Raw genomic sequence first — 25,610 nt, forward strand, 5'->3', positions numbered from 1 at the left:
TTTGCTCAAATCAAGTTAAAATTGGTAAACTGTTCAGTGTATGAGCAACTCTTCCAAGTATCAAGTCAAGTCGTTGGAAAAGACTTAATTGCACTTACGCAATGTCATTGACTTACATCAGTGGTCCTTGAACTTTTTACTTTCAATGCCTTTAAAAAAATTTGTGGGACTTGCGAGTCTGACCAAGCAAAAGAGCTTTACTAATTTTCAATAAAATTTTTACACCAAAACCTTAGTTATTTGTTGTTTTTTCATAAATCATAACCATTTTTTGCATTTGTTTCTTAATAATAAGTTCGAGTGCAAATGTCAGGAAATAATAATACCTGTAAGGATTGTATTACTTTATAAGTTTGGATACGAAACATATAAGAATTTTTGACTTAAAGTCATTTTAACACTGCCTCGTAGATATTACTGCATATTCTGTTTTATTATGTAGTTGGTTTTAATACTATGGTATTATAGATAATTCAGCCCTTGATTTTTGTTGCATTCTACTGTTGCTATGTAATAGTTTACCATAAAACACAAATCACGACTTTGCGTTATTTGCATCAATTGTTTTATAACATTTATGTTAATGTAAACCCCTCGTAAATGCTGTTGTATTAATATGAGGTTAGCTTTTAATTTTACCATGGTCTCATGAAGCACAGTTTTTTTTAATGGTGGCCAAACGCATGCTGCTTTTCAACCAGTTTTTGGCGACTCTAACGGTCAGGTGCATTATAATTTTTTAAGATGTGCTACAGCAGGGGTTCCCAATCTGGGGGGCCATGAAACTTTTTTTCCAAAAGTTGTAAAAAATGTGGGGCATTGATTTCTCAAAATTTTTAAAGGGACCACGGTGTAGAAAAGGTTGGGAACCCCTGTGGTACAGTGTCAGTATTCTGTTTTTATAAATCTTTTTAGTTATAAAATTTCATGCGTCTCTCTGCATTTGCGCCAACTTAAACAAAATAAACCTTTTTTTCTCTGTGACCATAGGCGAGCGTCGCTTGAATTTAATACAATTTTAGCCTTCTTTATGACTTTTCTTTATGACCTCAATTTTGACGAAGTTTGACCTAACATATAAATTTTAACAAAATTAGTTGTTTTGACTAGTCAAAAACTAATCGCATGACGGGTAATAGAATTTTACCTTTTCGATTTAAAGAGCATAAAAATGACTTTAAGAAAGTATTGGAGTAAAATAACTCCATGTCTCTCAAAAACACTCGTTTTACTCCTTTTAGTATCATTTTTCGAAACGATGGGTTACATGTTCTGGTGAATTAACATAAAATGACCCTGGAGGCCATTTTTGAAATCTAAAATTTCATTCACCCATGCTCGATGAGCTGGAAATAACATTGAGGCCAAATGGACAAATCAGGAAACACTTGCTTTTGATTTTTATCCCCAGATTGGCCCTTTTTAGCCATACAATAGGGTTACTGTATGCTAATTAATAAAATCACATATTATGTGCAAACGATTCACGATAATCCTTTTAAATTTAGAAAGTGTAGCAGGAGGACCGACGTTTCCCCAATTATATTCGGCATGTTTGTACTTTGCTCTGACCAATGTGATATCAGCAGGATTTGGTAATATTGCTGGGGAAACAATTCTGGAGAAGATTTACTGTATATTTATACTCACTGTTGGAGGTAGGTAGTAAGTAATTATGAAGTCGCGTGTCGGAAATATTGCGGGTCAAGAGCATATTCAACTTCGTTACCATTATTGATAATGTTTTTTCTTTGTTGAAAGGTATTCTGTATGCGGCCATATTGGGAAACGTAACGACCATTTTACAACAATTCAATGCACACAAGCACGAATTTATAGGACACTTGAAAGCAGTAAGGGACTTTGCCAGAATTAACGAGTTACCAAGTCATCTAACGGAAAGCATTTGCGATTATATGATATATACACAAGCAGCTACCCACGGAATCGATGTAGAAAAAGTAAATTTATTTTCTGTGTGTTTGTACTCTTTTTTGCCTCACTATATTATTGGTATGTTATATCAAATGTGAAACAGAGGTTAAAATTGAAAGGCTTTATTTTTAAACAACAGGTATTAATACTCAAAAAATCAAAAAATCCGTTATTTTATTTTGCGTCAAATTGAAAATCGTCTAAGTACTTCTAAATTTCGTCAATATTCTTTCGAACAGGGGTACATTTCTACATCACAAAAGTTTCTTTCATTGTAATCGAAGAATTTTAGCGCCAATTAAAATGAATTTTAAACATAAAAATAATGGGTTGCAGAGGGTGGTACCTCATGTCTTTTATTAGGATTTTTAACGTGGACAATGGACATATTTGTGCCATTAAGTAGAAAATCAGGGATTTGATTAAAGTTAAAATGTCAAACAAAGCATAAATCAGCCCTAAAACTATTCGCTGTGGTATGAAAGAGTAGTCGTAACACTATAGTCACTAAAGCTCCAGTTAGCCCCCTTTTGTATGAGTGACTCCTAAATTATCACGAAAATTTAAAAATTTTCTTTTGCAATTTTATTGAAACGTCGCAAGATCAACAAAATTTACGACGACGTCGCGAAGGAAATTGTTTGAAAACCACTGTCATAAGATATTGAAATGCGCAAATGTGCTTTTACCATCCAAATCTGGTTGTATAGGTAATTAGGTAATTAGGTATATTATAGTAAGTAAGCGCATAGTAAGTTGATAGACCCGCAATATTCCATAATGTTAACATTGTATGCAAACTCAGGTAGAGATGTTAAGACGACTATCCTTATGTAGTGGGTTTGGGTTGATGCCTAATGTTTAGTGGAATATTTTTTTTCTATAAGACGTTGGTAACATCAACCCACACTAATTACCAATCCTAGGATTATTAACACTCAAAAGCTGCACCATGCAGCACCGGTGGGTGACTCTACTAGGAGAATCATGTCTCGGTGAGTCTCTTGTATACATATCACGTGACATTTGTGTTGCACGCAGAGATCAGCAAGTAGTTGTGATTTTGCCGAGAAGAAACCTTCATATCGATGGATAGCACCGTAAGACATAGTCCCGAAAGGAGCTAACTGTTAGTTGATATTGGTATCCTTTTGACAGTTAAGTAGATATTTAGCAGGCATCAGGGGATTTATGATTTAGCCTGACAGGGGTCGCGACGTGAACGCTTCTGCATTGACCCCAACGTTTTACCGACGAACAGAGTGCCCTTTAAGGTGTGCAATTGCGCAGCCATACCAGACAATTTGCGCCCTTACATCAGTCTCAAATTAAACTTAAAAATCTTTTTTTGCAACAACAACTTTGAGCATTTCGCCTCGGCCATTATTTGATTGATTACCAGTGTTCCCTCTAAGAAAATTCGCAAATGAGAAATTTTAAATTAACAATATTAGGTGAATACTTTTACATCATTTTTGGAATTGTAGCCCATACAGTTGTTAAGTTAATGGACATCCTAAAATTTATTTGCCAAAATTATGTTAAGAACTGCTTTCTTTTTTGGCCAATGGGTATTTTTTGACCTCTGCATAGATATAAAAGTGCTCTATAAAAAAATTAAGTGAGAAATTTAGTTTTGAATAGTAGTTCAAATGGACCACACAATAAAAAAATAGGAATCAAACAACTGCCTTGTAACCAGTGTTCCCTCTAAGAAAATTTTCTACTGCGCAAATATTTTTTGTAGTGCACAAGAATATTTTAAGGCTAATTTTTTTAGAGATGACGTCACAAAACGTGACGCCGTGAAACAAATATTCTCAAGAAACATGTATGTGCAACTGCAACGGGTTTAAGTACGTTCGACGATGTGGCATCACAGCGGTGGCGCGATCCAATGATCTGGTTAAATTGAGAAAACAATTTAGCATTATAGGATATTTGATTTAGGACACAATTAAGAATCGCGAACTACTCGCTCATTTGCATTTCTCAAGATGAATATGCCAATTTGTGAGGGCAAATAATTGACTTCGCGGCTGTATATGCATAGAAATCACGTAAAAATTGCGGTTGTATTAAAAATATTCGTCCCCCAAAATGCATTCGGTTTCATGATTTCGAAATATTGTTAATCACTCCACTGCTTTGCTCAGCATTTTCCTGACTGTTTTTTTCCTTTTAGCTTGGTTTTCTTGGGTAGACATTTAATTCTACGTAAGATATAAAAACATAATCAGCATGGATGATCAAAAAGTATAATACAAAAAAGCAACAGCAAAACATGTATTACGTCACAATCGTCAATGCGGATTTGATTTGTTTACTTGTCTTAGCTGCAAACATCAACGAAAAACATGGCCAATGCGAAATGCTTAAACTGTTGTGGCCAAAAAGTGAAGATATTTTAGTTTTAATTTGAGAATGATGAAAGTGCGCAAGAGACAAATTTTACTGCGCTGTTTGTCTGGTGTGGCTGCGCAATTGCGCAGTTGCGCACCTTAGAGGGAACACTGCTTGTAACTCAATTCAAGCCAACAAACTATTTGTGCATTGTCAATTCGTACGTAGCATATGTCTCTGTTGTAAATTACTTGCCTAATCGGTTTTTATCATCCGTGCTGTAATTTTTTTTATCTCACGTGGAACTAAATGTCTACCCCCGAAAACAAAGCTAATAGGAAAAGAAGGGTTTAGAGGAGTGGTTATCATAATACAAGAATGCATTTTTGGCTATATTTTTAGTATAACTGCTGCATTTTAACACCCATGAACATAACTTTCGGTGCATCACGGCCCTATTCAAGGTATATATTTTACCAAATTAAACTAGATAAATGAAAAATTAGGGCGACATATACAAAAAGTAATTTTATTACACATTTTCTTTGTGCCCATTCTATAGGCAAGCGCAGCGTGGACACCTCTCCTTAAATGCAATTTATGTCAAGTATGTCGACTTAAGTGTTTCGTGCTTTGCGCCAATCTAAAACTTCTGTGCAATATTACTACTGTGTTGTATAGGTAGCATCTCTTCCATCTTGAAATTTGTCAGGATAAATGCACTGTATGTTTTGCGTCACCGCGTAATTTTTGCGTGATTTTTGTACAGATACAGCTGTGGGGTCAATGGCCCTCACAAATCGAAAAAAAAATCATTTTGATAAATGCCAAAGGGCAAGCAGTTAACCAATCTTAAAATTGTACTAAAGGCATCACGTATCCTATCTTTTTAAATTAGACGTTTTGGCAATTTAGCCCAAATAATCAAATATGTTTTTGCGCGACTGGTATGTAGCCATATCCTTGAATGTATTTAAACTTGATTGCAGTTGCACGTTTTCGAAGTCATCCGAGAATAGAACGTTTCTTGAGAATATTTGTTTCATGACGTCGCGCTGCGTGACTTTATCTCTAAATTTTTATATCGCCCCCCATACAAAAAACAGTAATCTGTCCCTGCTAACTTAGACTTGAAATATTTTTGCTCACTAAAAAATATTTGCTCGCCGACGACTATCACCAACAAACTATTAACCACCCTCCTTTTGACGATGTAAAGCTAAAAGGACTAGTGCATGACTCTTCTTCACAAATCTGCGAAAAGCACAGGTGTGAGGCGAAGCGGACCAAAAGATCGGCAAACTTAATACTGCGCAAGCAAAAGATGCGCACTAGGGTTTCGGGCAATCTTTTCGGATAATGAGTCCCGAGTCTGACCCCAGTCAAATAAACCGACTCTTAAGAGCTCTGTGTCCTGATTTCGGGTTGAACTCTGCAACCTTGACTAGCACACTCTTGCTTTGCCATTCCACAAACATGAGCCGACAAAATGCTGCTCAGTCATTATCGTGATGGCGTTTTTTGAGTTCGATGACTGCTGAAGGCGCATTTCAAGTTCCAAACGACAGAATTTGAAGAATTTGCTCTGTAAGCCCAAATTTTGGAAGATCCCACTCACATAACTTCTCGACTTAAATCAGTTAGTTGTTCAGGTGCATGATACGTCGTTTTGCGGTTGTCGTCTTTTTCGGGCATCTGATAGATTTGTTACGGTAAACCTTTTACGTCAAATCGTACCTTTTAAATACTGCTTGGTCTTTAACTGCTTGTAATCCATGGAGTCTTCGTTGGAACGCTTCGAAGAACTCCCAAATGCCTTACCAGCGAGCAGGGCGCTAAATGACCACAGTGATTTATCCCACTTGTTGTTTAGGGCGAACTTCTCGAAACACTAGAAGAGGGGTATACGCGTCCATATTGTCGTTTCCAACGACTGATGGAATAATCGGCTATAACACAGGGGTTCTACAACGCGTATTTGCAGTTAAGAAACACAGCTTCAAGGATTTGATGAAAATAAGACAGTGCGCCCTCGGGATCACGCAGATAATTACACGAATTTATACGACACCAGTTTGCATCTGCACTATAAACCTCCTTGCGGTTAAATAGCGTACTGAAAAAAAAGTACGTGTAAAAAGCATTATGGTTTGAAGTACACTATTGTATGTTGATCTATGTAAGCGTTGTTGTCCAACAAGAAACATTAGACAATAATCTCATTGGAACAGATTGATAATAATATATTATGATAAGTGTGATTACTTTTTGAATTGTCAAAAAAATTCAAAATTTTGTCAAAATTTCTTCAAATTATTTGAATTCAAAATCGATTAAAATGCATATACATCGTTTACAAAATTAAAAAAAACTGTAGTCAGCTTTTTGAAACTGTCGGTCAGGTAAAACTTGACTCAAAAAATTTATTTTTGTGTTCTATTTCACTACATTTATCAACTAAGCATTTTCATGAGTTATGCATAAACCGAAAAAAATAACTGATTAACTAATGCAGTACTTTTTACATTAAATATAAGCAGTATTTACTGTTGATTTTATTTTACATAGTTAAACTATGGCGTCATGTCTTGCACAAAAAACAAATTAATGTTTTGTGCTTCTAGATTTTACTTAGCATACGTGGCCCCACGTAGTTCCAATACTAAATTGCAAATTTAACGTCATTTATAGCCATTTTTTGTTGATGACGCCATGACTTGTCCATTTCGGCAAATTGGCTCTTTTGTTGCTCTTGGTATATCTACATAATGAAATAGAAAGTTTGTGAGATGTGTGTGTGTGGCTAGATGTTCGCCCAGTCGGTGATGATTATAATATGAAATTCGAGCAGCATTGACGTTGCGCTGCTTTAGCTCAGTTGTAGAAAACTGGAGTTTTTATAAAATGTTACAATTTGTTACATTTCCTTCATAAAGTAAAATTTTAATGTTTCCAACTAAGACTATTATGTTTAGGAACTTATTAATGCCTGTTTACGCGTAAAATTTAGATAAGAGTTCGCAAATTTTTTTATTTTCAAGCCGTTTGTTAGCGACAGTGATTGAGGCCAAAGCCTAATGACTTCTTACAATGTGTTTACCCACGCAATACTTAGCAGAGTTCGCGAAATATTGCGTTTGTTGCAGTAGTTAACAGTAAGCATTTGTTTTTTCAATGAGGCATTTTCTCCCGTTTGACGCAGTTTAGCACCGGGATTACGTATTTGCTTAAACATGACGCTATTAAGCAAGTCTAAGCAATTGCTGCTGCAACCTAAAGTTTTACGTTTGGGAGTTATTCTCAATTGACAAACGTCACAAAAAAATATGTTTGCATTATTTCTGTCATTTACGAAGATCTTACGAATATAATCGGTAAATATTCTATTTAACCTGGGCAACGCCGGGTATTTCGTCTAGTTCTTTAATATGAGACCAATCTCGAGTTTGAATTTTGTAGCCCATACAAAATATGGTTGACCCCATTAAGACGTCTTATTATTTTTTCAGTTCTTAAAAACTTTTCGTGTAATGATGAATCAACAAACACAATGTTGCAAGTTGTTGGATTTTTTACCTTGTTTTCTGGCAGGATACTTCGGGCATTTATACAAAAACACTGGTGCGCAAAGTTATAAACATTTTACAGAGCATAAACTGAAATTGCGGTTTTTGAATTTATCAAAGTTTAACTGGGTCACATATGTACTACGCTTTTAGTAATGGAAACATAAGATACATTTTTCACTGTGCGATTAGTTAGCCACGTAGTTAGTCAGCACTAAGCGGTTTGAATCAATTGCATCGTTTTACATTATATGCTGTACCCTTGTGCATTCGTCTTACAAATAAAGCAGAAATAGAGCAACTATGCGTTTGGCCGTACGGATTAGCAATCGTGATTGAATCTCTATTGGAAAAATTCATATCGTAATTGACATTAATCTATAAACTGCAAAATGTTAATAAGTTTCGCTCAACAGCTGCATTCTTAAAAGAACAACCTTACCAGAAAAGACAATGCTAAAATGTACCAAAAAGCATTTCCCTTTTAACTCTTTGCGTCATTTTAAAATGTCAGGCTATTTTAGCATTTTTTTTGTTTTACAGATATTAAACTTTCTACCGGATCACAAAAAAGCAGAAGTTTGCAGCTATTTGCATCGCGTGACTTTAAAGGAACAAAATGTTTTCAAAAACATGTCTCACAATGAGAAAAGCCTTCTTGCACGAAATTTGGAAAGATCTTATGCAGCTCCTGGCGACATAGTTTGTGACAAAGGCGAAATAGTGGACCACCTTTATTTTGTGATATCTGGTTCGCTTGAAATAATATACGACGATGCTCTTGTGGCCATTATAAGTAAGAATACTTAATCGTAAGTAGGCTGTGTAATATATTTGTATTGACTACCAGTATAAAGGTATGCTCTACTGTCAACAAAGAATGACACTTATAAAACTTAACGATTGATATATTTTTGTTATTTAAGGGGTCTAAAACAGCATAAATTCATAGAATAAGTGGTGGGACTTTTTTATTAAAATCTACGAGATTTTAGTGCGGCACTTGTCAAACTCCAACTCGGTTGCCTTATTATATTAGTCGCTAAGTCAACTTCAATAAACTAGATCAGTAGTTCTTAACATATGTTTTTTAATAATTCTTCCTTAGTAGCTAAACCTTGTCAATTTCTACCAAAGCAATTACTCTCTTCAGGAGTACAGTCAAATGATAATGATAAGTTGGCCCCTGGTCTGCGGAAAGGGTTTAAAATAATCAGATTCCTCCATATCCCTATATTTTACCTTTCCACGCAACGAAATTATAGTGGATATAGGTCTACATTAATTTACTTATAAGGTGGTCAATGGTCATATGCGACCCAACAACCCACATAACGACGAAAGGTGCCCAGATCAGGTTCGATTAATGAATCGAAATCTTCTTCAACTCCTTACAAAAAGTCAAATAAATGCATGGTTTCAGATAAATTTGTTGGTGTATTTTTTGCTTTTACTCAGTTTAAAAACCTCCAGGATTTTGTTGGTGTAATGAGCTATCTGCATAAACGGACTACTCGGTAATATCTATACAAATATATCATCAATGATATGGTGGCTGGAAAGGTCTGGATGAACAGATAAATATATATTTTATCAAAAAAACATGCGCTGTGGAAATTATTTTTCATTCTATACAATTTGTTTTAAGTCTTTATCATGAGTAGTTTTTATGCTAGATATTTATTATGTGTAGTTTTTATGCTAGATAGCTACAATATGCTCCACAGTGGTGGATTTCCCGATTTTGTATTTTTGTCCAGCGAACTGTGAGCGTTGTGCGCATAAGCGAACATTGTTTTTTTATTATATTTTTCACAGAGGCAGTTTATTTTGTCAATATAATGGCCAGTGGCGTTTTCTTTTTAAGTGTAAACATTACGAATGGTAGAAGTTGTTAATGTCAGCGAAGTTTCATTAATATCACCAGATTTGAAATACGGACTTTTGGTCGATTGCTTAACGTAGATACATATAAAAACATTCCTGAACACTTGAAGTATTACCTTGTAACTTATATCGAGTTTTCATGTACCCCAAAATTGCCCGTCCCTGCTATCCAATTTAAATAGAATAGCAGTTTGTGCAAACCATAACATTTTTCATGTCGATCCGTAACCCAATTTCAATGCCAAGTATTTAGGTAAAGGCGATTGCTTCGGTCTACAGCTTTCATCAAAGTACATTACACACTTCGAAAAACATAAAAGTGGATCAACTGTACGAGCCCTTACATACGTAGAGATGGATGTAATTTCCATTGGTTGTTTACATTCAACTATGGAAAAGTTTCCTTCGATTGACAAAGCCTTTCGTACCAGGCTTCATCTAACCTACGACCTACAACAAAAGGTATAAAACAAAATATCAAACTTTAAAGATCAAACTTGTCCGACATAAAAATCAGATTGATGTAGAAGTGATTTTAGGATTCGTGTGGTCTAACAGTACTTGGTCGATTAGTTAATTTTTATGTCGCGGCCCAAACCACTCCTTCCAGACCTATAGAAGGCTCACCGCGTAAAACCATTAAGAAAACATCGAAAAATCCATTAAATTACGTCAAAAGTTACCTCAACAATCAATCTTAAAAACACCTGTTGTTCTCAAACGAACTCGTCTGAAAATATGTAGCTAGAATGCACTCTAAAAATGTATTTGGAGCTGCTACGTTAAAGAGCTTTGAGGGTTGCTTGAACAAGGCATTTAAAGTCTACTTTAATCTGAATGCAGATTGAAGTAAAACAGATAAAGTGGAGGCATTGTGATGCAACAATCAGTCAAGATAAAAACTGTTAGCCACACTAACTTGTTAAATATAGTACAATGAATGTACGACTAAAAGCATAGGGACGACCAGCTGCCAGTGCCAAATTGCTGTTTTACTATTATAAACTATCCGATCATTGCGAAATAAAAAACACATACCATGAAATTTATTTTACCGATTGTGTAGCTCCACGTAGCGCAACGATTAGAGAAATTAAAATGTTCAACCACTTTACACACTATTTAACACTCTAGTCAGGATAATACGATATCCGTAACATTACTAGACCTATTTAGTAACATGGAAAATTGCCTTTTTTAAATCATCGGCAATAGCACGCGGCTCAAGCAAATGATACAGTGTACAACATAATATGCAATAGTTATTAAGAGGCCACAGCTTGATGGAATCTTACATTTTGTTTAACCCATACTCGAGAATGAGTTGGCCCGGGGAACACGCATTTGTTATGGACACCGCGCCTTTGCTAATATGTAGGGCCTAATATTGTTGCAAGGGCCGCATCCTAGTTTAATTGTGAGAAAGTATTTACTCGGCCCTTTTTATACACAATACGGAACATTACTTTCGGTTACATGTTAAATTACACATTCACGATCAACAGCGTGATGGCTTCATACAAGTTTAAGCACGCAAAATCGGGCTATTGCACGAATCCACGTAATATATCGCACTTATTGCAAAAGGCTGCCTATTATTGTTACAAGTAAATACCCTATTTAACCTGGGCAACGCCGGGTATTTCGTCTAGTCATACTATAAATGCCGAGCAATATTCGAATCATTTTGTGTGCCATATGCATCACGTACGGTTTAATTTAAGTCTTGACAAATTAAAACTAATCAACCCAATTTTTTTACGCGCAATTCAACTGGATTTTAGCTTCATATTTGCGCACGAGTTCGTTCGAGAAAAACAAGTGTTTCTAAATGTGTGACGTCATTCTTATGCCACTAACTTAAAACAAATATCCTGACACTGTTTTGTAGTGATTTTACGTGGGTCTTCAATATCCCCGAAAGAGTAGTTTTGGCCGCGACGAAAAAAGTTTGCCGACCACTGGTCTAGGATGTATTTCGTTACCTTTGTAAAATTACACTGGATCACGTGTAAGAAACCAAACCGAGTAATATTCAGCTAACATTTTTACACCAATTATAAAAAAATACTATTGAAAAAGGTTAGGTGTTTAAAGAATGCGGATCCGTCATCTTTGATTAAGATGCCGGGTATCTTGTATTCAAGGGTGTTAAATCAATGTTATTCCAATTTTATGTAAAGTACACAAAAAATAGCCGATGAAAATACTATTTTAATACACAAACCATACCATGCTGATTGGTTTACTATACGGAAGATATATTTTACAGTTCAAAATTACTAAGAATAAAACGTCTTAAAAAAAGCAAGATGGCACAAAACTTTAAACGAGATTTGGTCAGGGTTAACAAAGCATTTCCCACCCTAAAATACAGTTGTGAATAAAACAGGGGTCCTACAAAAAGACTTATTTTTTGGCTTTGTCTAGAACTAGCCGCCTTTTAATATTTGTAGCTTAATTATATTATATTTACGATTGAAGCTTGAGCAAACGCTTAATTGTATTCTTCTAAACCAGGGGTCGGCAGCCTTTTTCTAGCCGTGGGCCAAAACCAAACTCAGATAAGTCTCTGCGGGCCGCACAAAATGATAACAGAGGCAGTAAAGTGTTGACGCAAAGAGCGAAAAAAAAAGCGTTTGTTTGGTTTAAAATTCGAGTTTACACGTCGTCTATACTGCTAATTAAAATTGTAATAAAACTGCTTTGAGGGAACGCGATAACAATTAAAGTTGATCTAGCTCAGTTAAGCGTTTTAAGTCGAGGCGCACCTTTTTTGGGGGGGGTATACCTTTTTTTAATTTCTTGCAAGTTTTTATTGCATTTACGAAAAAAAAGGTTAAAAAATATATGTCCTATATTTTTAATACGTTTTCCGTAGTTCCGCGATGCACTTGGCAGCCTTCCACGGCGCAACGGTAAAGAAATTCTCATCTAATTAAAAAAGGCGGCATCGAAACGTAAACAAAGCGGACGTAAAGTGAACTTTCGCGATTTTTCGCAATTACGTATTTAAAATGGTCAAAAAGTATGTGAAATGGTGTCTAGTTTGTCAAGAGGCAGCGAGACGGATGAATTACATCGGCGGGCCGGATCCGGCCCGCGGGCCGTAGCTTGCCGAGCCCTGTTATGTTTACTACAAATTTAAAGTTGTAACGGTATATGTTTAAGGCACTCTCGCTGTAAGTATTTTAAGTAGTTACAAATCAAAACTAATTAAAGCTACCTCAAAACTGATAATCTGCTCCAGAGATATGACAAAAACAAAGCGCGAAAACACAAAAAAGTTGTTCAAAACAACGCATAACCAATGTAAAATATACGAGCTCTCAACTTCTCATTAGACTAACGCAACAACGCCCAGTGTTGACCTTGTTAATATGTGTTTCATCTGTTCATCCAATGAACTGAGTTTAAGTGTTTGCAAAGCTTAATACAAATATTTAATGTATTGGAACTTTTAACTTTTATCCTTTTTTAGCTGGTGTTTCAAACTTTAGAAGCAGTGCATTGGAAACGGTTTGCGGAAACTCCATGCGGTGCAAAAAGAATATTTCTTTTGAAAAGATGGATACAAAAAAAGGTTAACCAACAAACTTATTTCTTTTAAAAATGAAAAGTTCATCTTAATTAAGACGTTTCGATGCGAACTTGTATCATCTTTAGTTTAATGACATTATAACATCTTCAGTCAAAACATACCTCTTTCTGAAACCACAGTAGGTAGAAAGGGTTTTTATATGGCTGAAGATTTATTTGAACAACTTTTATATAAAATAGGATAAGTTCCATGTTACGGAATCCAACTGGACGAATCAACAGATATTAGAAGTAAAGCACAACTGCTTGTGTTTATAAGAATTCCTGATGTTGTTTCATATAATATTGTTGCTGAACATTTGTGTTGCGTAGACTTGGATGTGATCACAACTGCTGAGCAAGTGTTTAGTAACGAATTCATTACAGAAAAACAAGTTCTTTGGGAAAAGTGTTGTTTTCTAATCACAGACGGGCAGCTGGGATGGCTGGACGCTTTTCAAGAGTTGGTGCTCGTTTTAAGGCGGTTGTTACAAACTCTGTATTCAAACATTGTATTGTTTACCGTAAAGCTTTGGCTGTAAAACCGCTTAGTTTGGGCAGGAAGAAAAAAAACGGAAATAGAAAAAACATTTTCGACTTAGTTGTAGAAACTGTGAATTAAAGATAAAAAGTGATGGTAAAGACAAATCTGCAAGAGTTTTACAAAAAGTGTGAAATGGATTCAGATAATGCCACTCGTTTGCTACATACAGGGGTGCGTTGATTGTCTCGTGGCAAAGTTTTGGCTAGTGTGTTCAAATTAAGACGGGAAAACGTTTTTCTTGCCGAGAAATATTTCCTTTCGCGACATATTTTGTTGAACATAAGGCTTTTAAAATTGGCAAATATGACTTAAATATACTATTTGTTGTCCATGCATCAACACCAATCTTCAAGGGAAAATATCAGATATATTTTCCCAAGTTGTCAAAAGTGATAGCTTTAAAGGTACAATAAAGTTTCAAACAATGATTTTTATCTTTTAGGTTTTTGAATGAAGTTTTAAGTGAGGTTTCCGAAATTTGAGGATATGTTTAAATAAAGTAACTAGTGTTGGAGCATTTGAACTATTTAGGAATAATTTCAACCGCAACTTTCCTGAAGGAGCATCTGAGAGTTTCCGTTTGCTTAAGTGGATAGTTAATCCATTAATTCTTTCTTCGCAACAACTAGAAGAACTCCTGGGTATCTGCAACGATATTAATTTGGAGGAAGTCTTTAAAAAAAATGAAAAGTGATATTTTGGGGGTTGTACTAAGAGGGGACAGCAATTGCAGAGAAAGCATTGAAACCTTTGTGCCAGTTTCCCAATATCGGTACCGGTACCTATTTGTGTAAAACAAAATTTTTTTTCAATTCGTGATTTTTAATTTTTTGTTAGTGGAGGTTTCGTGACAAACGCGAAGGTACGTCAGGGGTTTTGCAATGATAAAAAGGTTGAAGAGCACTACCATAGAAGAAACTCGACGCTGTGAGAACAAAAAAATAGCAGTATTGACTCCACTGCTAAATGAATACATCGAAATCACGTAAAAAAAGTTTGTACGAAGCACAAAACACCATACAATGATGTTGTTTTAAAATTTGGACAGGTGTGATTAACTTATTAGTCATACAATTCCAATATAACAAAGACGTTATAAATTTGTTCAAACAGAAAATAATGCATTAAAAAGTCATGTTCTCGAGTGGAATCGTGCTTAAAATGCAGCTGAAATCCAGTCGAATTGCACTTTAAAGAGTTGGTCAGTTACAGCGCAACATTACATCGCGTTTTTTGGCTGAATTAATTAGTTAAAACGAACAAAATCGTTGTAAAAAATATGCCTAAACATCGGTCGTGGTCTTTAAGGCTAATAACGTCATTAATCCGTTTTGTCGTTTTGATTAGATAGACTTTTTTGTTAAATTCGATATTATCTTTAGTGTAAGATCAATTTTGAGCGTTTAAAAGTATGTTGAAAAAAAAAACGCTTCCCTATATCTTACCGCAACGAATTATACATGTAGTTGAAAGTGAGTTTCTTAAAAAACACACGAATCAAGTTATATTAGGTTAGCTTAACCAGATTGTGGGGTTTACTCAAGAAGGCAGTTTTAATGTGTCTCACGCTTTCTAGCTTAGGGCTATGCTTACTCAATTAAAACGCTAATTTTTATGTTGTTACGACAAATATCAACCTATAGTTCCTAACTTTGTTCCAGAGAAATAAAAATACGGAAGACGTCAAGAAGCCTTTTCATAGCCAACCTGAAAATATAACATACACCAAGACCAGGTAAAAAAATTATTACTAATTTGCCATAAAAGTAAACAATGTTAGGTTTTATTTGCCACGTATCCATAGTATAGTCAAGAAATTTTAAAATCAAATTTCAGAGGACAATAAAGATTTTTAAATTTAAGGTAATTTCGTGATAACTCGATTTGACCAACAATGTGCGACCGAGTCCCGGATGTTGTTACCTATATGGACTCCAGTCCTAAGACCAAACCAGAACAACATCAACGTCGGAAAGAAATACAGTTCATTATAAAACCTAAATATGATTAATCCCTTATAACGTCTAAATCGGAATATGACCCAAACCCGTCGGAATAAAACATATATGGATATGGTAAAATCACTCTGCGTCGCTTGTTAAGCTACGAAAGACCTATTAAAACTTATAGACAAAGTAAAAAAAAAATAATTTTTTTTTTAATATAATTGTTAGCTTGACATACAGCTTGGTTACCTTAGAGCAGTGTTTCCCATCGTGGACGGCACCGCCCCCTGTTAAAGAGTTAAATGGGGGCGTTGTGTATCTTTTCTTGATTTTTGGGCGCGCCAAATCCAAATTAGGTCGCACTCATAACATTTTATCGTATCACGAATATATATTCCGAATATGTCGCGCCACCCTCGAGTTTTAGAAATAGCACCCCGGTTGAGAACCACTAAGCCCGTTTATATGCACCTTTTTCGGGCAGATAAGATTAAAGTACAATCCGGATTAAAAGTAATCCGTTCCAGCATCGTAATTACATGGCGCGAAATTCAAGCCAGCTTGAGTGTACAAACTGCACTGATATGCATATATTCCAGTAAACCTGACGCACAACCGATTTTTCGGCTTAGGCTACTCCTTGCGGTAGCAATCTATTGCTGCTTGTTCGTTTTTATTAACCTAAATTTAAAAAAAAACAAGAATTACTTGAGTTTTGACTGTATAGTGCTTCAGTTTACCGGGCACACAGAAGGTAATTGCAGAAAAGTTAAGCGTATGTGTGCTGGTCAACGCTATACACTAGGCAGAGTGGACAAAATAAGGTGATAAGATGTACCAAACATGACTAATGAAAACTGTATTTGGCGCTGGCCTAGAATCCCACCACAGCGTTGAGACAATTATTAAAGCAATGTACAATATTTGGGTGAGGGTGGGCCAAGTATTGCTATTTAAACCTACCCAAACCCGCATCCTAACCCAAATAATGTTCGATTTTGTGGATTCTAGACCAGCGTATCTAACGAGTGTATGTAATATTCTATCCTTATGCGCTAAACCTGTTGTTTTGTTTACGACTAGCCGTTCGTGTTACGTCATAATGTCCCAAAAGTGGCGTGATGTCTTACTGCGTTAAAGCAGGTCATTCTACATTAAACGATTTCGGCCGTCAGCGAAACGAACAGATTAAGCGGCGAACGGATTGAAAACCACTCCTTTTGACCGATTAAGAAACGAGAGAACTTAATTAAAAAAAACGAGAGAGAATGGATTAACGAAATAGATTCGAATCCGGCTTAAACGTACATATAAACCGGCTTACTGATATAATGTTTTAAGTAAGCAAGCTGCTCGACAGTAGGTCAGTCATCACTATTATCATTTAACTGCGAAATTTTAGTAGACTTAGACCTCCTTTATTGGACAGAAGGCAGTAATTCACCACTAGCCTACTCTATAAACTGTTGCCGTCGTCCCGGGAGGGATTTAGGGCAAACATTCACCTACATGAACTTTAACGAAAAAGGACTGAAACTCAAACACGGCTTAAATTGTGTAAAAACGACTGAAAATGACACGCAGCTATCCAGTTAACCGGAAAAATTATATCCGGATATCTGATAGCAAAAAACTACCCGGATAGCACAACCCTAGTTTGGACATTATTACCATTTTTTTGGTATCTAAGTTCTGCTTCTGTCATTATTCGCCTAAAATCTACATCACTTTGCAATTTTTCGTGGATGTCACAATCATCTCGATTATAATTTGAACTATGCTACTAAAATATTTATTTTACACTGCATATATTGCCAAACTTTTATTTCCGAGGGTGCAAAAAAATTATTCGACAACTTCGCATAAAAACGAGGGTCTGGTTTGGCAAGCGCCGTTTGTTATAAGGAGTAAATAACAAATTGGCAATAAAGCAAAAAACAGTAACAAGATTGTTTCTCATAAACACTGTTTTAAAAGTTTACAGCAACATATCGGAAAAATATCGGCTTAAATTTACCGGTACTGATATATCGGCAGGAGCGACATATCGGCGGTCCTACTTAAAGACAAAAGTTGCTGGATCTGGTGACTGTGTACCAATTTTCAAATTTAAAATTATGGTAACCCTCTTTACAACCTTTTTAAAAAATCTCTGCAGCATTTACCACACCGTGGGAACACAACAAGACCTACAAAGCAACAATATGCAAATTAGAATATCATAGCAGAAGGACCAACAACAGGAATAGCCCAATACTAGTAATAACCACAACACAATAAGATATATAAAATCGTCTAAATAAGACCTAACTTCTCGGAAGAAGTCCTAAATTTAACGAAAAGTGGCCAAATCAGAGGTGACCAACATGTGACTCTTTAACCGGTTCTATGTGGCTTTTTCGTTCATGTTGTATTGCATATTTTTTTAGACTGTAAGTAAACTTTGGTTAAGTCATCAATATACTTTGTTACTAACTTTTGCATGTCTACCTCTAAAGAATATCATTACTAATTAGTAGGGCGATTATTTTTTGACCTAAAACTAAACAGTTAGAAATTTAGACCTAAAAAATTAAAATTTTGAAAAATATTTTTTTTTGACAAAATTTTGACCTATTAGAAATACTTTGATTTAAACAACATATTGTTAATTAAAGTACTGCATTAGTGTCTTTGGGTCTTCAACCACACGTTTTATAAGTTTCACCGACTAACGGTCGAACACAAATCAGTTATTTTTTCGGCTTAAGCGAAACTCCTGAATATGCTTAGTTAATATGTTCGTCATTTCAAAAAGACAAACACATATATAACAATGCCCAGGAAAAGCAAGATGCTGGTTATTGTAGAAAAATGTTGTGTAAACAGTTTAAATACAACGTAAAAATAATTGTAGAAAATTAACAAAGACCTAATAAGCGAAATAGGAAATGGGATAATCGCAAATTACAAGCTAAGAAAGACCGCAAATACTTGTTCAATACATTTGTACAAATCAGAGATAAACAACTATTATAATTTTAATGGAAAAACAAAATTCGAGCTGAACTTAATGCGACAAACTATAGGCAAAATTTTGTTGAATATAACTCAAAAACTAAACCTATTAATTAGAAAGCTATGTCAGTGGGTTCCGTGATCTTCAACTAAAAAGGCGACATATAACGTTTCTCGACGACTTATTTAATTCTGAAACGGACTATTTTAAAGCCCCACTGGAATCAGAAGTGGCTGCGGCTCATTTTTTTAATTGGAGATTATCGATCGTTGTAAAGAATACCATCTGAAACCTATTTTGATGAAGGGGCAGTTGTGTTTGGTAAACATGTGTCAATTAAAAATTACTATCAAACAGGCTACACTTAAAATACTTTCCATGTTTGTTTGTGAGTTTGTGTTTTTCACCCCCAAAAACGTTAAATCAAAGCAGATTAGTTATGACTGACATATACATTAAACGAATTGCTCGATTGGCAACAAAATACCAGTCGAGGTTAGTAATGAAGTGAAAGGGGCTTGGGGTTAGGTAAAATGTTGTATATTTTTTTTTGCAGGCCACATACATATGGTTAAATACGTGCACTCGATTTTCCTTTAGAATGACGTCACAAAGCTTCGTCAAAAAGCATGTAATCTGCTGCTATCGTCGAACTTGTGCGCAAACGTGCAAATGAAAAGTGACACGCGTTTATACCAAAAAGCGTGCAAGAACTTTTTTCATTTTTTGTTGAAAATTATAGTCACGAAATTCCCCTCCTTGCGTTGCATACATTGTCCAATAAATTTGTATGTCTGTCGAGAAAAATAAAGAAATCATCGAATTTTGGAAATAATGGTACGCGCGAAGAACGAAAAAATACGTGCTTTACAACATTTTTCATTTTGGATAAATGTGTCATTATAATCACATTCGTAAAATGTTCGCATAATAAAAGAAACCGTGCGTTTGTCTGATTAAAACTTTAAGTTAGAGAGGTGTTGCATACTACACAATCGCCAAAATTTAAGGCGTTATCGTTTCACAGAAAAATGTTTCAACTAGATCAATTTGGCTGAAATTACATCTTTAAAGTGCCAGGGCATTAGCCTACAGCCACATAGAAAACCTGAAAAAATACTTTCCAGAAGCCCGATATATTTTATCGTTCATTTGTTTTAAAGTGACAAAAATATTAATTTAAATAGAGTCGTACTTTTTTCAGTTATTCATAATGAAAAGACGCGCCGCACCTTCCCTCAACCCGGAATAAAATAGTGCAAAATTAGTCTCGTCGTCACCTGGAACCGAACTTGATACGCGACAGGAAACCGGGTTATTTAATAGCTTGATCCGTTAAAAGTAATCAAAACCTACCTATTTAAACAAGCTTGGTATATCAGCCTATATTTCTTTGATTAAATCCACAACGGTACGCATTACAATAATTCGATCAGTGCCTTGCGGGTCACTTGTGGCCGGCGGGCCTGGATTTTGACCAGCACCCTGATTTAGATCTTCTCCGACGGGTTTAGGTCGTATTCTGATACGGAATTACGACTATTAGGTAGGCCTGTTAGTCAATTTTCTATTATTCCGAATTTTTCAATCTGTCGTTTATGTTCTTTAAATTTCGGTTTTATATAGTGCAACCAAATATGTTAAAATTTTGAAAGTAGCATTTTTGTATTTTTGATAGAATAGGAATAGGATGTTTTGTTACAGCTTAAGTGTATCGACGTGGAAAAAGACGCTACTAATGTTGAGAGGAACTAGGCGGTTGGGAAAAAACATTTGCAAGGAAATCTGCTCGGATACACGACCCAAAAAAGATACTTCATTTAAAAAGGTGAACAAAGGAAAACATGGTGTTCAAAGCGACATCGACATAAAATGTGTCCGATGTAAGGAATGTGGCAAGACTATAGGAGATGACGAAACAATACGAAGATCCGACAAGGAGGAAAATATTTTTAAATCATGTTCTGAATACCTTGTAGACAAACAAAATAATTTTAATATTCCCGAACCCGCATTTGACAATACTAATTCTCAGCAAACGAACAGCGTTTTATTTACGAGAAATGTCGAACCTATTTCTGAAATTATGGAAAATAATATATTGAACGTTAATCAATCACCCGGATACAAACGAATATTAACTTGCGCTTTTGTATTAAACAACGAGGCCACGAAAGAAATTATCTCCACAATCAATGTTATATCCAATTGTGAAATCTTGTTGAAAAACATATCTGCTTTCATTAAAGAAAAACAGATTTAAAGTTTGTTAACCTGTAGTGAGTTAGTGTTGTTATATTTCCAATCGTAGCAAAGTAGCTCCTCGTGGGCTATTTTGGATCACACGTCGCATTATGCGACGGCTTATGAAAGGTTGAGAACCACTGGTGTATACGAAGTTTAAAATAATTTGTAATAGGATTTAATCTTAGACGATTTTTTTTTATTTTAAATCGCTATTCACAAGTGTTTTTTTTACGAATTTTGTGTATCCTGATTTTGCTTTGACTTATTTAATTAATAGTACTTACCATATCATGTTTTCAATGTGAATGATATTAGCAAAATCGTAAAATACAATTTTGTTTTAGGCTATTAATATGAAAAGATGCTCATTTTTTTCGTTATAGTCTAATTCAGGGGTCGGCAACCTTTTTCTAGTCGCGGGCTAAAACCAAACTTAAAAAGGTCTCTGCGGGCCAGGGCTGCGGAGTCGGTTAAAAAAAAACGAGTCCGACTCCGGCCAAAAAAATAAACCCGAGTCCGACTCCGGCCAAATGTAAGATTTTGTCGAGTCCCGAGTCCAGCTCTGACTCTACAGTAGGCCTAACATATGTCCTCCTTTAGGAGAATTTGTCCTCTTTCCTCAAGAAATCTGAATGATCCTCCGAGGACGCTCAAAAATGTCCAAATGTCCGCTTTTTTCGCATTTTGAGTTGGTTGCTCATACTTTTATTTTGCGCTAGCTCTAAGTTAATATTTAATTTTTGCAATGATTCCAATGGTTTCGCTGTGTTGCACACCACTCCTACAGCGCTGTACAAACTCTGTTTTTGCCAACTTCAACATTAAAACGGCAAAAAAATTTCGCGCTCTACGCGAATCTTTTTTTAGCACAAAGTCTCTTTGAATGCCACTGTATGTTTTCATATCATTGAAGGTATAACGGCCCTATTTAAAATTTTGCTAACTTATAGATAAACGATAAAATTCATCCACCGTTCGAACTATTTTTTATCCATGTTTTATTTAATTGGATAACAGGCTAGCAACAGGGGACTTAAACTTTTTCGCGCGAATCGATAATGTTTTTGCTATATTGCTGCTGTTGTTGTGTGTTATCACATCTTTTGAAACACGATAACGCAAAGTTTTTTCTATTTTAAGGTGCTGAAAATATGGTAGCCCTACTCTACAGCCTGTATTTTACCCATTTACCCAACTAAATTAAGGTGGATTTTTTGCAATCCACTCATATTGATGTCATAATTGATCCACCCGCATTACATGGTTAAAAAATATTTCACCATTTTCTATTACACTTTTACAACTTACATTTTGCCGCCTTAACAGTTTTAAAATTTGATACTGCGCATGCGCACGTCGGACTCGGGACTCGGGTAGTTTTACGTGGTCTTACCCGAGTCGGACTCCGGCAAAACAAACCGACTCCGTCGAGTCCCGAGTCCGACTCCGCAGCCCTGCTGCGGGCCGCACACAATGTTAACTAAGGATTGTGTTATTGAAATGTTAAAACAACTGTTAATCAGACAGGTCACGGATATTTTTTTGCACTTCAAAACGTGTTGAATTACATTTAAGGAAGCGTTGGCTCAAAGCGCAAAAAAAGCGTTGTTTTTTAAAAATCCGAGTCCACACGTCGTCATCAATACTATGTAATAAAACTACTTTGAAATAAAAAGTGTAATAAAACTACTTTGAAGAAACGCGATAACCTTAATAGTTAGGGGAGACCGGGGCGTAAAGTAACACGGGTCGATTGTAACACTCTAAATTGCGCCACCCATGGACACACTAGAATCACGTGATTAACAATGCGCGTGCGCCTTTCGGTTCATTTCCGCCATTGAAAGTTTGAGCAGGCTACGTGCAGTACAAACAAAGTTGTGGACAAAAACATATATTTCAGGTATGAAAGTAACTTTTTTTCTTTTTTTAGTTTTTGTTAGTGTTGTTTAACCATTTAACTTTAAAAATGGTAGAGCATATAATCGGATTTAGTAATTATTATAGTTTATTGTTGCATACTTTATGAACTACCCAGTTGACTGGGCAAGTGGTGAACGAAGGCAATTAATGGCTGACATGGGCCTGGGTCGGTTGTAACAAAATTGACGGGGTTGGTAGTAACATTTGAAAGCTGTTACAACTGACCCCGGCGAAACAGTATAATGTACTAAATCTTTAAATATTTTCAGCTGTGTTGAAAAACTTAAAACGAAAAACTGACAGAGGTACTACACCTGTGCAAGAACTTGCAAGAGCTGCCAACGATGTGAAAAACCAAGGAAAATCTATTCGATCAGTAGCAAAAGAATATTCTATTTGCCATGTCACATTGTCTAGATTTTGTAAAGCAAAACAGAAGTTAGAAGATAAAGGTTCAAATGAATTGCCTTCTGTTGGTTACCGCAGTGCTACTCAAGTATTCACGGAGTTGCAAGAAAAGGGATTGACGAAATATCTCTTGATGTCAGCGGATGCTTATTACGGATTGTCTCCAAAAAATGTAAGATATTACACTTACTACCTTGCTTTTTGTTTTTGTAGAATCGATGATATCATTTCTAAATCACATAATTTATAAGTAGGCTGTAATTTTGGAAATAAAGTTTAATTTTTTTAGGTCCGATAATTCGCTTACGAACTTGCAGTGAAATACAAGTGCAGTCATCACAAGAGTTGGGAAGAGAATGGTAAAGCCGGAGCGGATTGGTTTACTGGCTACATCAAAAGAAACTCAACGCTATCAATACGAAGTGCAGAGGCAACGAGTCTGTCAAGGGCTACGAGTTTAACAAACACAATGTCGGTGTTTTTTTCTCCAAACTAGACGGCGTGATATCAAAGCATAAGTTGAATGGTAACGATATTTGGAATGTCGACGAAACAGGTATTACCACTGTTCAAGTTCCTAACCGTGTTAACGCAAAACGAGGGTCAAAACAGGTCGGTGCTTTCACTTCAGGTGAGAGGGGCACGTTAGTCACCCTTGCCTGTGCAATAAACGCCATCGGAAATACAATACCGCCCATGTTTGTTTTCCCTCGGTCTGGATATGCCGATCATTTTGTTCGAGATGGTCCTCATGGCTGCATAGGATCCGGAAACAAATCTAGGTGGATGCAACAGGACGACTTCCCTATTTTCCTTAAACACTTTGTTAGCTACACTAAAGTCACAGTAGAACGAAAGGTTTTGCTTTTGCTCGACAATCATAGCTCCCACCGTACAATTGCAGCCATAGATTTTTGTAAGAAAAATGGTATCATACTTCTTTCGTTTCCTCCTCACTGCAGTCACAAACTTCAGCCTCTCGATCGTAGTGTTTATTATATAAAATGTGTTAATGGTGCCAGTGACGCGATGATGAAAATGAACCCTGGAAAAACCATGACCATTTACGATGTTCCTGGGCTTGTTAAAACCTCTATTCCTATGGCAACAACGCCAAATAACATTCAGTCAGGATTCCGTTGCACAGGAATCTGGCCCTTCAACGCCGATATATTTGAAGAACACGAAATTTATCCTTCACTGGTGACTGATCGGCCATACCCAGCTCTTCTTGATTCATCTTTGCAGGCTCAACATAAAGAAGAATCGTCATCGTCTGGCAATTTGCCTCCAGCTAGGACATCTTTTTTGACTCAAGATGCTAAATAAGCTTCATCGCCTGGCAATTTGCCTCCAGCTCCCATTGGGACATCTTTGTTGTCTCAACATGGTCTGCCACCAGCTCTTCTGTCTTTGCATTCCACAGGATCGGACTTCTTACGTCAAACTCCATCAACTTCTGCTGCATGCGAGCCTTATTCTAAATTTAGTCCTGAAGAACTTCGTCCATTGCCAAAAGCACCACCAAGACAAATAGTTGGATCCAAACGAAAAAGATGTAAGCAGAAATTTTAACGGATACGCCAGTCAAGAAAGCAATGGAAGAGGCGGAGAGACAGAAGCCTGCTAAAGCTAAAAGAAAAATAATTCTGCCCAAAAAGTCAATAAAAAACAAACAAAATAAATTTAAACAACCCAAGTAAAAGCGAGCCACGCTAACTGATTCTTTCGGACGACTAAAACAAAAGAGGTTTGGATTCAATGTGTCAGATGTCACTTGTGGGCCCACAAAGCGTGCACCCCCGACATGAATTATCCGTATTTATGTCACAACTGCGACTAGGATGATGAAAACTAATTTTTTTATAACTTTGATAACCGTGCCATGCGATGTTGTCTCATGTGTATGCACAATTGCACATATGCTGCGCACAGTTTCCGATACGTTTAGAGAACGTATTATTTTTGCTAACTTTTTCGTTTACCTTTGAGTTGCCAATTTGTTTGATCAGCACCAAAAACAGCCAATTTTGTTTAAGCTAATTTAGTAATCATGCCCATCCAAGCCTGCAGTTTCAGCTGTAGGCTTGTTGAACTTAACAATAATCGAAATTTGTTTGAGTAGTAATCCTGTCCTTTTGCAACTCCTGGTTACACCCAGGCTGAGACATACAGCCTGATAATAGCCTCTTTACTCTATCGTAGGCTAACACTTTTTGTTACTTTTACCTATT

At 36.0% G+C, this 25,610-nt stretch overlaps 2 protein-coding genes across 2 annotated transcripts in view; both read left to right on the forward strand.

The window, feature by feature from the left end:
- LOC146133019 (voltage-gated delayed rectifier potassium channel KCNH1-like) overlaps positions 1–21,070 on the forward strand; it is a 37,440-nt gene extending 16,370 nt beyond the window's left edge. The window contains exons 9-15 of the mRNA XM_083397629.1: positions 1,509–1,658; positions 1,762–1,961; positions 8,388–8,640; positions 9,985–10,193; positions 13,213–13,314; positions 15,516–15,589; positions 20,503–21,070. Coding sequence (XP_083253755.1) covers positions 1,509–1,658; positions 1,762–1,961; positions 8,388–8,640; positions 9,985–10,193; positions 13,213–13,314; positions 15,516–15,589; positions 20,503–21,061 — 1,547 coding nt within the window. The 3' untranslated portion in view covers positions 21,062–21,070. The remainder of the gene's footprint in view (positions 1–1,508; positions 1,659–1,761; positions 1,962–8,387; positions 8,641–9,984; positions 10,194–13,212; positions 13,315–15,515; positions 15,590–20,502) is intronic.
- Positions 21,071–23,070: 2,000 nt separating this feature from the next.
- On the forward strand, positions 23,071–24,705 carry LOC146133020 (uncharacterized). Its single transcript, XM_083397630.1, has 3 exons — positions 23,071–23,134; positions 23,694–23,813; positions 23,873–24,705. The coding sequence occupies exons 1-3, from the start codon at positions 23,071–23,073 to the stop codon at positions 24,703–24,705; spliced, it is 1,017 nt and encodes a 338-aa protein (XP_083253756.1).
- Positions 24,706–25,610: the final 905 nt, after the last annotated feature.

This window comes from Ascidiella aspersa, chromosome 9 (genome assembly GCF_963924565.1).
Source record: "Ascidiella aspersa chromosome 9, kaAscAspe10.2, whole genome shotgun sequence".
NCBI classification, from domain to species: Eukaryota; Metazoa; Chordata; class Ascidiacea; order Phlebobranchia; family Ascidiidae; genus Ascidiella; species Ascidiella aspersa.